This window comes from Apis mellifera, linkage group LG8, assembly GCF_003254395.2.
Source record: "Apis mellifera strain DH4 linkage group LG8, Amel_HAv3.1, whole genome shotgun sequence".
NCBI lineage: Eukaryota > Metazoa > Arthropoda > Insecta > Hymenoptera > Apidae > Apis > Apis mellifera.
The window spans coordinates 7,318,837-7,334,577 of record NC_037645.1 but is presented as its reverse complement, the minus strand read 5'-3'; the positions used below and the strand labels follow the sequence as shown (position 1 = coordinate 7,334,577).

The 15,741-nt window shown below is 25.6% G+C and overlaps 2 protein-coding genes across 2 annotated transcripts; both read left to right on the top strand.

Annotated features, from left to right (window-relative positions):
• Positions 1 to 88: 88 nt before the first annotated feature.
• LOC411596 (pachytene checkpoint protein 2 homolog) lies at positions 89 to 4,317 on the top strand. Its single transcript, XM_026442046.1, has 7 exons — positions 89 to 340; positions 509 to 665; positions 731 to 922; positions 1,134 to 1,361; positions 1,426 to 1,773; positions 1,831 to 2,125; positions 4,150 to 4,317. Exons 1-6 carry the CDS (start codon positions 291 to 293, stop codon positions 2,122 to 2,124), a joined length of 1,269 nt encoding a protein of 422 aa, XP_026297831.1. The 5' UTR covers positions 89 to 290; the 3' UTR covers position 2,125; positions 4,150 to 4,317.
• Positions 2,412 to 15,227, top strand: LOC409122 (mitochondrial carrier protein Rim2). Its single transcript, XM_006564524.3, has 7 exons — positions 2,412 to 2,551; positions 2,626 to 2,688; positions 4,150 to 4,335; positions 4,870 to 5,147; positions 10,478 to 10,596; positions 12,894 to 13,104; positions 13,551 to 15,227. Coding segments are annotated over exons 1-7 (1,137 nt in total). The 5' UTR covers positions 2,412 to 2,549; the 3' UTR covers positions 13,829 to 15,227.
• Positions 15,228 to 15,741: the final 514 nt, after the last annotated feature.

Genomic DNA, 15,741 nt, shown 5'->3' with positions numbered 1-15,741 from the left:
ACTTTATATTCAATTTTCAATCATTCAATCATTGAAAACCACCTTGAAATTTTTTAAAACTTTTTTTCCTTTCTTTTCCTAATATGTATCTATGTATGTATATTACAAAACTTATTAAAAACACTTGCGCAATTAATTTCAAATTGAAATTATTGAAGTTTTAAATTCTTGAATGTTCTAAAATACACAATTTCATATTCTTTTTAAAATTGTTATATATCGATAAAAGAAAAGTTTTAAATCAGTTTTCAATTTTAAAAAGATATTAAAGTTCAGAAAATTGAATTAAAATGGAAGGATCCGAAGTTTTGCACGTGGAAATCTGTCAAAATATTGATAGGTATTACATTTTTTAATTACAAATTATATATATTTTTTTAAATTAATAATTTATGTCTCAATCTCTTTTTAATTGAAATCTAATTCTTCTATTATTTAATAAGTTATAATTTAATATTTTATAACAAATTTTTAATATTTTTTATGATTTAAAATATTTAATTTTCAGCACACTTTCTATTGAAAAAATAGAAAATTTAATATATGCTGAAATAAATACATTAGAGGATATTATATTAAACACTATTATTTATGGAAAGGATTTAAAAAATTGCATTTTACAGACTCATATTGATTCCATAATATGCACATCTAGTCATGGAGAGGTAATAATTCAAAAGTAAACTTAATTGTACAAAATATATTAGCAATATAAAATTTGTTGTTACAGAGAAGTCATATGAAAATACAAAATGCTACTCTAAAGTTTCATGTATATAGGTTAACTACAGAATCTGCAGCTACAGAAACAATGGAAAATGATGGAGAAGATCTTGCAGTTTCTTCTCATTGGATATTACCAACAAAAGAATTTCATTATCTATGGGAGAGTCTTTATTTTGATTCTAGCATAAAAGATTATGTTAGTTGAAGATATTAAATCTTTTAAATTATAATTATGATTATAAAATATTAATGTTTTATAACATTATTTTAATTAATTTATTTTTTATTAATTAATATTAATAATTAATATAATAATTATATATAATAATTATATAATTTAATAATTATATATAATATAATAATTATAATTATCAGTTAGAAATTTAAGAATCTATATAATTTTTTAGCTGCTTCATTTTGTAGAAACAGCAATGATATTTGCAGATCATAATGTTGATACAAACATTATAAGTTGGAATAAAGTGGTATTATTACATGGACCACCAGGCACAGGAAAAACTAGTTTATGCAAAGCTCTTGCTCAAAAAATTATTATTCGTTTAGGCAAAAGATTTACTCATGCAGAATTCATTGAAATAAATAGTCATAGTTTATTTTCAAAATGGTTTTCAGAGGTAATATTAGAAAAAATATTGAATTAAGTAATAATAAAATTAAAAAAATTAATATTATTTACAGAGTGGTAAATTAGTTATGAAACTATTCAATGAAGTAAAAAATCTTCTAGAAAATTCGCACGCATTAGTTTGTATTTTAATTGACGAAGTGGAATCTCTAGCACATGCTCGGAAGTCTTGTAGTAATGGAATGGAACCTACTGATTCTATAAGAGTAGTAAATGCTTTACTAACGCAATTGGATCAAATAAAACAATATCCCAATGTTTTGATTTTAACGACTAGTAATTTATCAGAAGCTATTGATTTAGCATTTATTGATAGAGCAGATATAAAACAATATATTGGACATCCTACGCATCAAGCTATATATAAAATATATACTTCATGTTTGAAAGAACTAATGAGGGTAAAAAAAATATTCTTTTTGTATTTTATAAAATATATTTATATTTGTTTATTTCAGACAAAACTAATGGAATCAGAAGAAATATATGATTTATCATATTTAAAAAGAATGGGCTATGAAGAAACATCTCAAACAAAAAATAGTCTTAAATTAATGGAATTAAGTCAGGAAAGTTTGGGTTTTAGCGGACGTATTTTAAGAAAAATACCGTTTTTAGCTCATGCTTTTTATTTAAGAACAAAAAAGTGTACTTTAACACGATTTTTAAGAGCTATGCATTTGGCTCTTAAAAGAGAAAAAGAAGATAACACTGAAGATGTATCTCAAGTATTACAACATTTGGAATTCTGAGGTATTTGCTCTAAAATTTTTAAATTCATTTTTTATTGTAATTGAATTTATTTCAATGTAAGATTCAGTATTATATTTATTTAATCTTTTTCTAAAATACGTGTATGTTTTGTTTAAATTTCCCTAATATTCTATTTTTCCTTCTATTTAAATTCCTTGCAAATATTTTGTTTAAAAATATTTAAAATTATAATCGATTTCCCGCTCTTGTACCAATTGTCGAAATGCTGCGACTTCTCTAGTCTTGAATTAGTCTATGGCGTGCGGTGCGCCGTACGTTTGTTACTTGTTACGATCAATGCGACCAGTTGTTGTCGAGTTGTTGAAGGTGAAGGTGATATTCGTTGTTTGTGTTTTCTCATACAATTCGATTTTCAAAAGAAGAATCGAGTTATACTGTCGGAAAAGTAAAGCATTGCGGTTGAATGTAGGTTTTGTGTATTTCACGCGTGTGAATCTGTGATTTTTAGTTTTGTTTCTTCTTAAAGTTCATGCTCCCAGGGTAACAGGGTCGAGTGGAAGAATGTTGGATCGCGATACCGCGATACATCTCATTGCTGGAGGGTGGGTTTCTTATTTTTTTTTTTCTTTTTATTAAATTTTCGATTAATTGCAATTTATATTTATTAAAATAATCGGATTAAAAAATGTGCGTCATAAATTCGTGCCGGTGATTTTGATCAAAATACCAAAATGATTCATTAATAAATGTGCATTTTGCATAATGTTTCTAATTTATAAAAATATTATTTTCTAAAAAAATTTTATAGTATCATAACATAGGTGAATTTTAGTGTTTAATGCTGCGACATAGTTACCGGTTCATGTGTTACATCATTCTTACAGCTTTCGTGCGTATGTTACATGTATATAACTTATCGTCCCAATTTAGAAACTGCGATGTATTTTCAACTTATGTCAGTGATAATTTTTCATTACTACATCGATTATTCAATCTTCGATGATCGATAACTTTATATAAATCGAAATAATATCATATATTGTATAATACGCGCCATAACCGGCTTTCCAACAGGAAGATATATGTTTTCATAACGAATGTATAATATACGAGTTTCTTCGTCGTTTCTGAAGCGTACATAAATCGATTAGATTTTATCGTAACCAAGTTCGATTATCTATTGAAAGAATTTTTATATCGTAAAAAGATATATTATTTTTTATTTAGTGTATAATATTCAAATTTTTAATTTGATAAATTAATAACATTCTAGTGTCATATAGGTATGTATACAGGAGAAAAATAGATTAGTATAAAAATGTCTATTTTTTTACTACGTCACTACATTTTTTTCATAAATGCAATGATATGCATAAATAATGCAAATATATTTCTTTTTAAATTGCATTTTTGCATTTTTTATATATATTTATTTTTTGAAACATTAAACATAAAAAATTGTTACAATATAATGCTAAAGAATTAATATTTTTTAAAATATTTCAAATTTTTAATTAATGTTTCAAAACTTTAATGATTAACAAAATTCATTTACTTTATTATGAAGACTATTGAAAAAAATATTGTTATTCATTTATAATGAAAAACATAATATGTTTATTTATATTTTTTATTCTAAGAATAAAATTTATCCTGATATATGAACAATGTAAATACGTTTTTAAAAATTTGAACATAATTTATAAAAATAAGCGGTATTTTTGATTTTAAAAAAAATATATTGAATTAAAATATTTTATACCATTTAAAATTTAAAAAAATTTTTTTTTTATCTCTAACCAAACTTTAGATTGCTTAATTATTAATCATATTGAATAGCATATCAAATAATGTAAGTTTTACGTAATTTGTTCAATTTATTTTGTTACGTTTTATTTTAAATCTTAACATTTAAAATATCTATTATCGGAATCTTTTATCGATTTTTGATGAAATTAATCTTAAATATAAAATAGTAATTTTTTATTACTATTTATTAATCGATTAAATATTAATTTTTCGAGAAAAATCCTCACATTGGATGCATTTTGTGTTTTATATAGAGTGGCTGGAACTACTGGTGCTATAGTTACTTGTCCCTTAGAAGTGGTTAAAACACGTTTACAATCTTCTTCTTCTGGATTTTATCCACCTCCGGTGAACAAGGAACTTACTTCCGGTCATGTCACATGTAAAAGTTTTCCGAAACCAGAACAGAGGAGAAGGCTTTGCACTGGTGGCTATACAAGGTAATTTTTTACTTATTTGATATATAGTATATGATGATAATATCAAAATATTATAATATATATATATAATATTCAAATATATTTCTGAAATCTCAGAATTCAACGTTAACTCTCAAGTAATTCCCGCATTCGTGACATAGCTGGTTAAAAATAAAGCTTTAACGAAGCGCTTATTTCCCATTGTCGATTCTAGAAATTTTACCTATTTTTTTCGATTAAAAAATTATAAAATCTATTTTTATATCAACTTTGTCTTTTGCTTTAGTTATTAATTATAATGTTCATTACAGTACAGAATTTTAAATGATTACTTTACAGCTTTTACTTAGTTCAAGTAATCTTATATTCATACATCTCATATACAATCAATGTATACTTTAAAGTATGCTATATTTTAATTACTATAAATTTGTTATATTAATTTTTTATAATTTTTAATAATTATAAAATAAAAAAATGATAATTACATATAATTAATGGAATAAAATTAATTAATTGAAATTTCATTTCTACAATAATTTGTTTGTGTTTCAGGCATGCTTTGATTGCTCTCTCTCATTTTGGCGCGTTTGCTTCTTCAGGAGGTTCTTCTCCTCACAGTCATTCTGCGCCAGGTGTATATCAATGTATCAGATATATCGTTCAAAATGAGGGTATTCGTGCCCTGTTCAAAGGATTGGGTCCTAACCTTGTAGGTGTTGCACCATCCAGAGCAATCTATTTCTGCGCCTACTCAAAAAGCAAAGTCGCATTTAACGCGATCTTTGCCCCGGATACCGCTCTTGTACACGTATTCTCCGCATTCTGCGCCGGTAAGTCGAACATTTTACTTCCGCTTTTATCGATTAAACTCGTATTTTCATCGACTCTTATGCCGTATTTGAATGTGAATAATTTTAGCCACTGCTGTGGTGTGACGTGTGTCTCTTAAAGTAAAGGAGCAAGAGAAATAATAGAAAAATACTAATGTTTATTAAAAGTAATTATATAAATGTTAATTTGATATATAAAGTATAAAAATATTATTATATCAAAGCAAATAAAATTACAATATATTTTTTCAATTATATTATATTTTTCAAATATCTAGTATTATTTAAATTAACAATTGATTTACTATGAATTAAAAAACTTTCTGATGATTAACAAAAATTAAAAAAATAAATACAATATAAAATTGTTGAACATAACATTATTGAATACGGACTAAGAAAAGACAAGATATAAATATATAAAGATCTAAGCAAAGCATTTTTTAATCAAAGCGCTGGATAGCGTTGTTCGTTTCTTTTCTCCCGGAACAATCAAATTGACCATTGATAAGGAACTTAGTGAGGTCACATCTCGTGTCATTTGCTGTTATCTGGTTGAATGGATTGCCACAAATAACTGATTTTTAATCTTTATTTCATATTTCTAATCTTTTATAATATGATAACCTAATTTAATTTGATTAACTTGATTTAATTTGATTTCTGTACTTTTAATAATTTGCATATATTTAAATATCATATGATTAAAAATACTTATATTAATTTGTATTTAAAATTCCTTGTAACACTGGTGTTTTTATCGTTAATTTATTTTATAAATTTTTATATAATGAAAAATTAACTGTCTTAATGAAAATTGCTTGTTTGATATTATGAATGTATCGAGCAGTGTTTTTTTTTTTTAGTTCTCAGAGATTATGATATGTAATTCAAATTAATTGAAGTGTTTACATAGTCTGTTAAATGGATAGCTTATCAGAAGAGGGCTGAACTTCAACCTCTGGATTATATATACATATATTGCACATTGTTGTAGATACTGATTTCTCTGCAGGGGTGCTCTTAAACATTCGAAGTATTCAATAAACGCATTGTATGAGGTCAGTAATATGTGAAGAAATGATCCAGAAACTAATTCTAAAGAAAAATAATTCAAATGAATCAGAAAAAAAATAAAATACACATATATTTCGATTGATATTGTTGATTTACATCAAATGGTCCACATTTCTTCTTTCTTCTTTCTTCTTTTCTATCAGATTAAACATATTCGATCGTATAGTTGCTCAACGGCTTTTTGGTTATCTTGGCTAGTGACCCACTTTTTCTCACAATTTGAAAGCGGTATTTTATTCTTTAAACTCTCTATTATCTTAATTTTAATTTCATCTCTTAAGAAATATTAATATTATATATGACATGATATAATATTTCTTTATAATATTATTTTATTTAGATTAAAAAAATCTATTTTTTGTCTATTGTCTATTTTTTTAAATTATTTTTAAATAGGATTTTGTTAAATGAAAGATTTAACAATATATTTTAAATAATCTTTAAAATTATGGAACTTATTTTCTCATTGTATATTGTTCTTCAAAAAATAAATATTTTATATTTCTTCAAAATTTTAAATCATTCTCATTGTAATTTTGCTTTCAGCTATGCAAAAGATCTATTATTCTCAATTCTTGAAGATCTATTTTATACGTAGAATTATATTCAAGTACGACTAACCTTGAGACACTCGCTATTAGGACAATTATGGCTTATTTATGCTACATCAACGTTGTATGCAGCAAGAAACATATAAGAGATTAATATCTTCTTAAAGCTGCGTATTATTTTCATCTGAATCTTTTGAAAACAATATGTCTTAAGTTCATGAGTATTATACGATTTTATGAATGAAAGATAAAAAAAACAAGGAATGTTTTTAATCATTGCCTTATTAGACTATAATAATTATTATTATTAAATATTGAATTAAATATTTTTTATTTGCAACTTTTTTATATTTAATATTTTATATTATTTTAATTTATATTTTATATACAATTAAATTATATTTTTTCTCATTTTATACTTTTTTTTTCATAAAATAAATTATGTTTATTATTTCAATAATTGCAGCCAAAATTTAATTACATCAAATCTAATAACAAAGATCAACTATTTTACAATAAATTATCATTGAGGAAAACCAAGTTTATAAGTTGTTTACGTATTTCATCGCTTATAAATAATCAACAAGAATTATCATTGAAATTATGTTTGGCTAAAAATAGAAGACTCTCGGATCTTCTCGGAGTTCAATGAAAAATCACTTCTACTTGACTAGCGAAAGCATTGTTTTCTCACTTTAATCTTCAGTCTTTTTCATTTTCAATTTACTCTCTGTTATTTTTTGAAATAAGTTCCTCTTGATATTTTTCATATTATGCAAATTTTTCAGCAAAAATGATTGCGAGAAATTTTGAATTATAGTTAAATTATTTTATAGGGACTTTTTACAATATTTATTTTAAAATGAAAAGCAAAAATGATTTGTAAATTAACTATTAAAAATATGATTGTTTATTCACAATTATTTCATCATATTAATTTAATTCATAGACAATGTTTATCACCAGTGCATTGCTTGTGAACATTTATAAAATTACGCAAGTATTTCATACGCATTTTCTAAATTTAAAAATACTAATATTAATCTATCTATTATTTATTATTTAAACATTTAAATCAAAAATATCAAAGATTTGGATATTTGAAATATATAAAAATATATAATCATATAACATTGAGATTAAAAAAATATTTGAAACAGACAATGTGGTATCTCAATTATATTTGAGATTATATTTGAAATATATATTGAATACTGGAATTTTGAATTTAAAAATATTACAAAATTAATACATCTATTATTTCTATTTCTATTATGTAATGATATTCTGAAAAATTAATATTAGTATTTTCATCTTTAAATCTAAGAGGCAGATTCAAAGTGTGTCATCGTGGAATCCTTTGCTTGGAATCGATATACTGCGGTTCTAGTGTTTCCACAGTGAGGTAGGTCAAACAGAAACAGTCAATACCTCCACCAGGTTCCTGTTGAACTCAAGAATTCGTTTATTAAATCCGCTCGAAAGAATGATAAACACAGGAATTCATAAATCAGGTCATCAATTTAAAATTGTTTAAAATTTAATATTTTCTGAAACAATTAATTGTTTGAAATACATAAATATTAATTAATAGAAAATATTCAATAAATAAAAATAAATTTCACTGCAAATATACATTTTATTTTTATATCTACGTTAAATACATAATTGAAATAAAGGTGAGAATGAATTATTGCGTAGCAAGAATTTTATTTTTTTACAAATCAACATGATATGTATACTACTACGATAAGATAAATTATCCATAATAATTTACGGAAGTAACTCGTCGCTCGTAATCTTATTGATTTGTAATGTTGTAAGATAAAAATAAATGAGACATGTTTACGATAGAATCACGTTGCATTTACAACGACGTGTACGAGTACCCCACGTGGGAAACCATTTGCGTGTCTTCATTGAAGTACACGCATACCGCCCACACAATATGCGCTACACTCGTTCAAAGTCTATTTTAGTAACCAATGACAATTCTTATAATTGCCATTTGTTCATTTATATTAACCTTGAATGCATGTGCAATTTCATTATGGTGATGTACTTATGAATCTTATACTTAAATGGATCATTTAAAATTTTTCAAATCTAAAGATTAAACATATTTATTTTAATAAAATAATCAAGTACAATATGTAGGTAAACCTTCTGTCTGTAAACATATAAATTTTACGTTAGGTGCATCTATAAATAATTCCTTTACAATACCATTTACGGTAGCCATTGAGTATCTTCTACTTCTTCTTCCTCCCAATTCTGGAATATCTACATCCATTCCAATAGCTGTGGTGTAGGATCCCATAGGATCTGCTAACATTCTCACCTAAATTAATTTTGTATTATATTTGTATCATATTTGTTAATAGTTTATTAAACAAAAACAATCGATTTTTTTTTGTTTTGAAGATAATTCTAAAAATTTTTAAAAAATTTCTATAATTGATGCTATTACTTTATCAGTTGCTCCTTTGGCATCTCCCCAAGCAGTCATCACAAACGGATCATTCACGGACACGCAGATTATCTCTTGAAAGCCCATGCATTTCAGGTCTGTTGATCTAAATCATCCAATTCAAAAATAGGCTATGCAAACAATTTTTATACATTCCAAAATTAAATTATATCATTGATATTATATATTCAATTTAAAATTTTTAAATATTTTTTCTGTATTCTTCTAAAAATCTTCACAAAGTTTAAAAAAATAATTAATGATTTTTACTTTTCAATAAATCCTTTCAAATGGACTCTAGAACATCCGGGAACATATGCTCCAGGAATTCCAAAAATAATAGCTTTCTTATTAGACACTAGATCTAAAATATTGATTTCATTTTCTGGTACAGCTTCGTACAAAATTATATTAGGCAATTTATCGCCTTTTCTAATTTGTGGCATCTCTGTAATCAATATAGTTTTCTATATCGTGCTTCTAATTTCAGATAGATTAGGAATACATGAATTAAATATAACTTCATTTATTGATCAAGAAGAATTGTGAATATCGAATATATACATTTGTTTCTGACTTCATCCAGTTTTGTTGTTGATTTTAGTTGACAACAAAATTGTCTGTTGTAACTACGATAAATTTAGAAGTTGGCATGTTTACAGGAATCGGAGGATCAATCAGAGAATTTCTGCCAACGCTTAACTAGATTTGGAATCGCGAAAAAGAATTCGACCAGTCGGTTTCTTGGCTCGAATGTGTTTGTTGTTTGTTAGATTGATGGCGCAACTCTTATTGAATTACAATTTGTTGGTACAAGGTTAAATCATCCGTGGTTATAACAGCTTTATTTTTTGTAAACAAGAATTTTTTATTAATTAATAGAGTTTTTATAGTATTCGAGATTTCAATGTAAACACAATATTCAAACCAACTATCATCATTTTTTATAGAATACTATAAACGTGTAAATTATTGCAATTTTAAATTTCATTATTTTTAATAGTAGGAATATTATATATAAAATATTTTTAATTTTTTTAACTTAGCTTTATTAATTTTTCTTAGGTAGATAAGTCGTCAATCTGATTCTTCAAAAATCATCTTTCGGAAACAACTTTAGAAAACCAGTAAATTGACGAGAGAGCTCAGACAGTCGCAGTACGCTACACACAATCCCTCCCCCTTTTCTCCACATACCGCTCGGATTAAAAACACATAGATTCATTTTTCAGGTTTCGTCGCATGCACATTGACAAATCCTATTTGGTTCGTGAAGACCAGGCTGCAACTGGACCATCGAACCAACAAAATCACTGCGATGGAATGTATGCAAAGGATATATCAACAATCGGTACGAAAATCCTGTTTTGAGGAAAGAAACTCTTCGTTCCATGAGACATGCCATATTGGAACATCTTGGAAGATTTTTTTTAATCCATTATATCATTGCATATAATCAGTAGCATATCATTGGAGAGTTTTTCTACCCTTAAAGTTAAACATGCTGGTATAGAGCTTATAATAGATTTTCTTGTATTTTGAATTTTATCATTTTGAATTTGTAATCATCAATTCACTAATTAGATAGTTTCTGTAATATTCTGGGGATAATGAGATTTAAACTGTAATCCTAGATAGTAAAATATTCATATTTTGATTTTAGGAAACAAAATGTTGTATGTTTAAGGATATAGATCCTTTTTGGGAGAGAGAGAATAAGGATGAAAAAGCTTAATGACAAATGTAGATAGAACGAAGTGAATATCGAAACATTTTTTTTTTTTTTTTTTTTTTTTTTTTTTTTTTTTTTTTTTTTTTTTTTTTTTTTTTTATAATTCAATTATTAATTTAAAAACTTTTTTAGTATATTGATAAATCTGACTGTTTATAGTTTGAAAAAGATTAAAGTCTCGAACTTTTGTTAATCAAAAATCAACATTCAATGTTGTAATTGTTGTGATGTACAATGAACAAGCCAATCCGGCAGCCAAGGATATTTTTACAATCGTACATGCATAGAAACTGCTTTAAAATATTCACATCTACAATTTTTATATAATTTCATACAAAATAATAAAATTACAATTATTATATAATTCTTATAATCTTTGAACAATTTAGATAATGATTCTTTGGATAACTACTAAAATAGACAAAATTTATTTAAGTTATCGAATTGAGATTTTTCTTTATTATTATTCGATTGCGTTCTTCAGACATTTGCATCGCAATTGCAGCAGAGCCAGATTTAAAATTGTCTCTGCAATCTACAAATAGTCAAAATGTGCCGAAAATATCTCGTGGATGAGAAAACAACATCGTTCTTCATGGTTGATTTGTTGAATTATTGTATGTCATTTTGTCACATTTGTAACTGTCTCGGTTACATTAATTTTGTTTTCCTTTATTATATAAAAATAGATAGGATAAAATAATAAAATGAAATTGAGGATATTATATAAAAATAAAATAAATAAGATAAAATAATAAAATATAAGAGATATATTTTAACAAATAATTGAAATATTTATTAATCATTTATGAATTTAAATTGTTCTATAATTTTTAATAAAATTCAAATTTTTCCAATTTTTCATTTAAATAAATAAGAAAATAATTTTTGTAAATAATAGTTGCAAAATTAAATATAACAGTTAAAAAGGAAAAAAGAGAATTATATAGCAAAATTTATAATTAATTTTTAAATAATTATATTAATATGATTACATAACATGCATATGTATACGGCGATAAGATTTATTAGGTATTAAATTTTTTGCAGAAAAACCTTTCATTCATTATAATTTTTTTTTCATTCCAATGTTTATACTCATTTTCACTTATATTGTTTAATCACATCTATTTGTGACTCTTATTTTCACTTGTATTGTTTATGAAAATCAAAGGATTGTTTATTCAAATAAGAAAATCAATTTGAAAGATATTTATCGTATAGAAGTTAATTATTACAATATCGTAATTTTTTTTTATTATAAATTCAGTGATAAGTTTTAAATCACGGAAACTTCCATTATCGCATATTTGCGAATCCAAAAGTAAAATAAATGAGTATTTACTAAGAGAAGTCAATGTGATAATTTAATCATAAATTGTATCAGTATATCGCATATTCTTGAAATTTAATGTTTTATCTCTGAAAATATATCCCATATATATTTTTCAGATAATTTCTTTGTTGGAGGCAAGCGCATATCTTAATCTTTTGTCAACAAAATATGTATTACGGATACATCTTTTGATCGATATCTTCTTTTAAATTTGTGATATTCTGAATTTTTTTTTAATTTCTTGCGTATATAATAAAACAAAACTTTTATTTTATCAAATTTATCATAAAATATGATTATATATATATGTCTATATATATATATATATATTAAGAATATTCTTTAATTCATGTTTTTATTCAAATTCATTATTCATATAATTCATATTTTAGATCATTATTTAAATAATTATTATTTGATCATTCAATTATAACTTGTTAGCAGGTTGGGTGTTTTGAATTATTCAAAACTAACAATTAGTAGCATTAAACAATATTGTAACAATCCTTTCATAGGAATCTAGGGTTACAATTTGAATGATTGATAGAATTCAAATTAAAATTATATGTTATTTTTTCAGGGTATCCTGGGATTCTACAAAGGCATTATGGCCTCCTACATAGGAATAAGCGAGACTGTGATACATTTTGTGATCTACGAGGCTGTGAAGGCCTCTTTAGCAACATACAAGGCTCCCAATGCAGATCGAAAAACATTGCGCGATTTCTTAGAGTTCATGGCGGCTGGCTCGTTCTCAAAAACGATTGCCTCCACCATCGCTTACCCCCATGGTAAGGTTGGCTGTATTGTGCAATTTTGCCATCATAAAATGCAAGGCTTCTGCTTCCTACTTCAATTAAGCTCTATTTTTAAGGCATTGCTCAGCGAGTTGGCTGTGGTTCAAGAGTAAAGCATCAGTTTGCACAAACTTCTTTACTTGCAAAAATCTTTATAATTCTTGCAAACATCCTGCACACTAGTACGACTCATCTTCATTACGCATATGAATGACTAATGTATCAGAATATCAAAAAAAGAAAAGAATTGATTGGAGAAAAAAATAACTTCTTTTTAAAAGAAGAATTTTATTATTTAGCGACACTATGTTCTTCATACTTTCAAATTTTTAATTTCTTTTAAAATAATTCTAATCAAAAATCAATAATTTCACTTGTCATAATAATTTTGACATAATTAAATTAAATTATATTAATTAAAATTATTTTTATTGTTTCAGAAGTAGCAAGGACGAGACTTAGAGAGGAAGGTACGAAATACCAGACTTTCTGGCAAACATTGAGCACAGTCTACGCTGAAGAAGGATTTCATGGTCTATATCGTGGTCTTGGTACTCATCTAATTAGACAAATTCCAAATACAGCAATTATTATGGCTACGTATGAAGCGGTGGTATATTTGCTAAGCAAGCACTTTCACGAACGATCTTTAAGCATAAACAATGAAAGCGAGTCCAAGTTCTATACAGATCCAAAGGGTAAACGAGAATTGGCCTAGGACTTACTCACGGCCCCTGAGTAAAGGGCCAATAATTCGCATGCTGCGGCGAGTCTTGAAATTGCATCTGTTTTGAAAAAAAGAAAATGAACCATAAGAACAACAACGCCGTCCAAGAGAGAGTCCATACGCCGGGAGAGAACGCATTTCCGAGTTTGGGGCCATGCCGGCCGGCCAGGTCCAATCGAACATGTCGAAGGTAGCAAAATAGGTATCACAGCGCGTTGTACGCTGCTGTGTGCTCTATAAGTGTAGCAAAAAGTAGTCCTTCCTCCTTTCAGGTAGCGTACCTACGTACGCGAGGAACAGCCTAAACTGTCTGTCTGTACCTTCGTCGACACATTCACACACACATACACGGAGGCGAGGATCGTGAAGCTGGATTAAATGAGTCAATTACATAGACTCAGAATGCTCCAAAAGTAAGATTATGTCAGCTTCTCGTTACTATTAATCTGTTAACTGCTTTGTTAATGAAAAATTTGCACAAATATGTTTATGTTATTTTTAGTAAATCTGATTCAAAGCAAATTAATTTGATTTGATTTAATCTCTTAAAAATTAAAATTTGATAACGTATTTTTTATGATTAAACTAATTAAATTTAAATCAAAAATATTGATAATATTGTTTTTTCTAGTTAACAGGTTAATGGAATCATTGACATTATCATTGGTAATAACAGGTATCATGGGAGATTCATTTTAGGCATCTTAATTGTTTCTAAAGATCTTCGAAACAGGGAAAAATGGATTTTAATTCTTAAAAATTTATAATAGATTTAATTTTTCACTAATTAGTTATTTTATATAATAATATTAATATTTTTATTTGAATTTAAATATTGAAAATTCATACTTCCCTTGTTTTGATATGATAGAAATCATTTTTCATTATTCATTTTTATGCAGTATTGTGATTTCTTTAGAGCAATATACACTTATAACTATAACTAAAAATTATTGTTAAATATAGTGTAAGAGATATATTGCTCTTGATTCATTATATTCATTTCTATATCATTAATAGCAAATACATTTCTGAATTTAATGGTTATTAAAAAAATGCGATCATTGTTTTTTCAATTTCTTTTAACAAAAAGAAGAATAGAAAATAATCATTATAATTACAATCTATATAAATACAAGATGATGAAGGTGGACGATTGTTATGTTTATTTCTATTAATATAAGGAGATGTATTATTATCATTGTTGTTGTTCATCATTACATAGAATTTGTATTTCATATTAAATTTTATTTTCGAAAATGCTTCTTCTATAAAATGCTCAAAATTTGTGCATTATTGATTGAAACCTAATTTTTCTGTACGTGAGAAATTTATTTTAAAATATGTATTGACATCAATTTCTTTTGCAACGAAGAAAATATAAAAAAAATTAAAAATGCATGAAAAATTGCATATCAATTTCATATATAATATTAAATTAAGAGAAAAAAAATTTCATTGTATTGAATATATCGAATACAATCAATCAATTCTATAAAATTATAATGTAGGAATCATGTATGTAAATTAATTTAGATCAATATTAATATAACTGTTTGTATATTTTGAGAGTGCGTTATTACGCCAAATGAAAACAATATAACAAAAATGTTACTTCCTTTCTTTTTTGTAATGTTTGGAGAGGAAACTATTTATAGTTATTATCCTGTTTTTGGAATCAATAATATCTATATAAATACTGTGCACTTAGAGAAATATTATATTGAAGTGCGTTTGTTGTTGTTCAAAATAATTATTCGTTGAAGAAGAGAAAATGTTAAAAAATAAATTATATCACATATATACACGTACATAAAAAAGAATTAATAATTTTTTGTTACTGAGAAACATTCATAATATTTATAAGTTTGATTATGTTTGCAATCTAATGCCATACGATGATG

What these genes read in the sequence shown, in the direction of transcription:
- LOC411596 (XM_026442046.1), top strand. Translation starts at nt 291, where the DNA reads ATGGAAGGATCCGAAGTTTTGCACGTGGAAATCTGTCAAAATATTGAT. An exon ending in ATTCTAGCATAAAAGATTAT is followed by an intron (nt 923 to 1,133) that starts GTTAGTTGAAGA and finishes ATAATTTTTTAG; the next exon opens with CTGCTTCATTTTGTAGAAAC. An exon ending in TTTCAAAATGGTTTTCAGAG is followed by an intron (nt 1,362 to 1,425) that starts GTAATATTAGAA and finishes TATTATTTACAG; the next exon opens with AGTGGTAAATTAGTTATGAA.
- LOC409122 (XM_006564524.3), top strand. An exon ending in TGCACTGGTGGCTATACAAG is followed by an intron (nt 4,336 to 4,869) that starts GTAATTTTTTAC and finishes TTTGTGTTTCAG; the next exon opens with GCATGCTTTGATTGCTCTCT. An exon ending in AAAGGATATATCAACAATCG is followed by an intron (nt 10,597 to 12,893) that starts GTACGAAAATCC and finishes TTATTTTTTCAG; the next exon opens with GGTATCCTGGGATTCTACAA.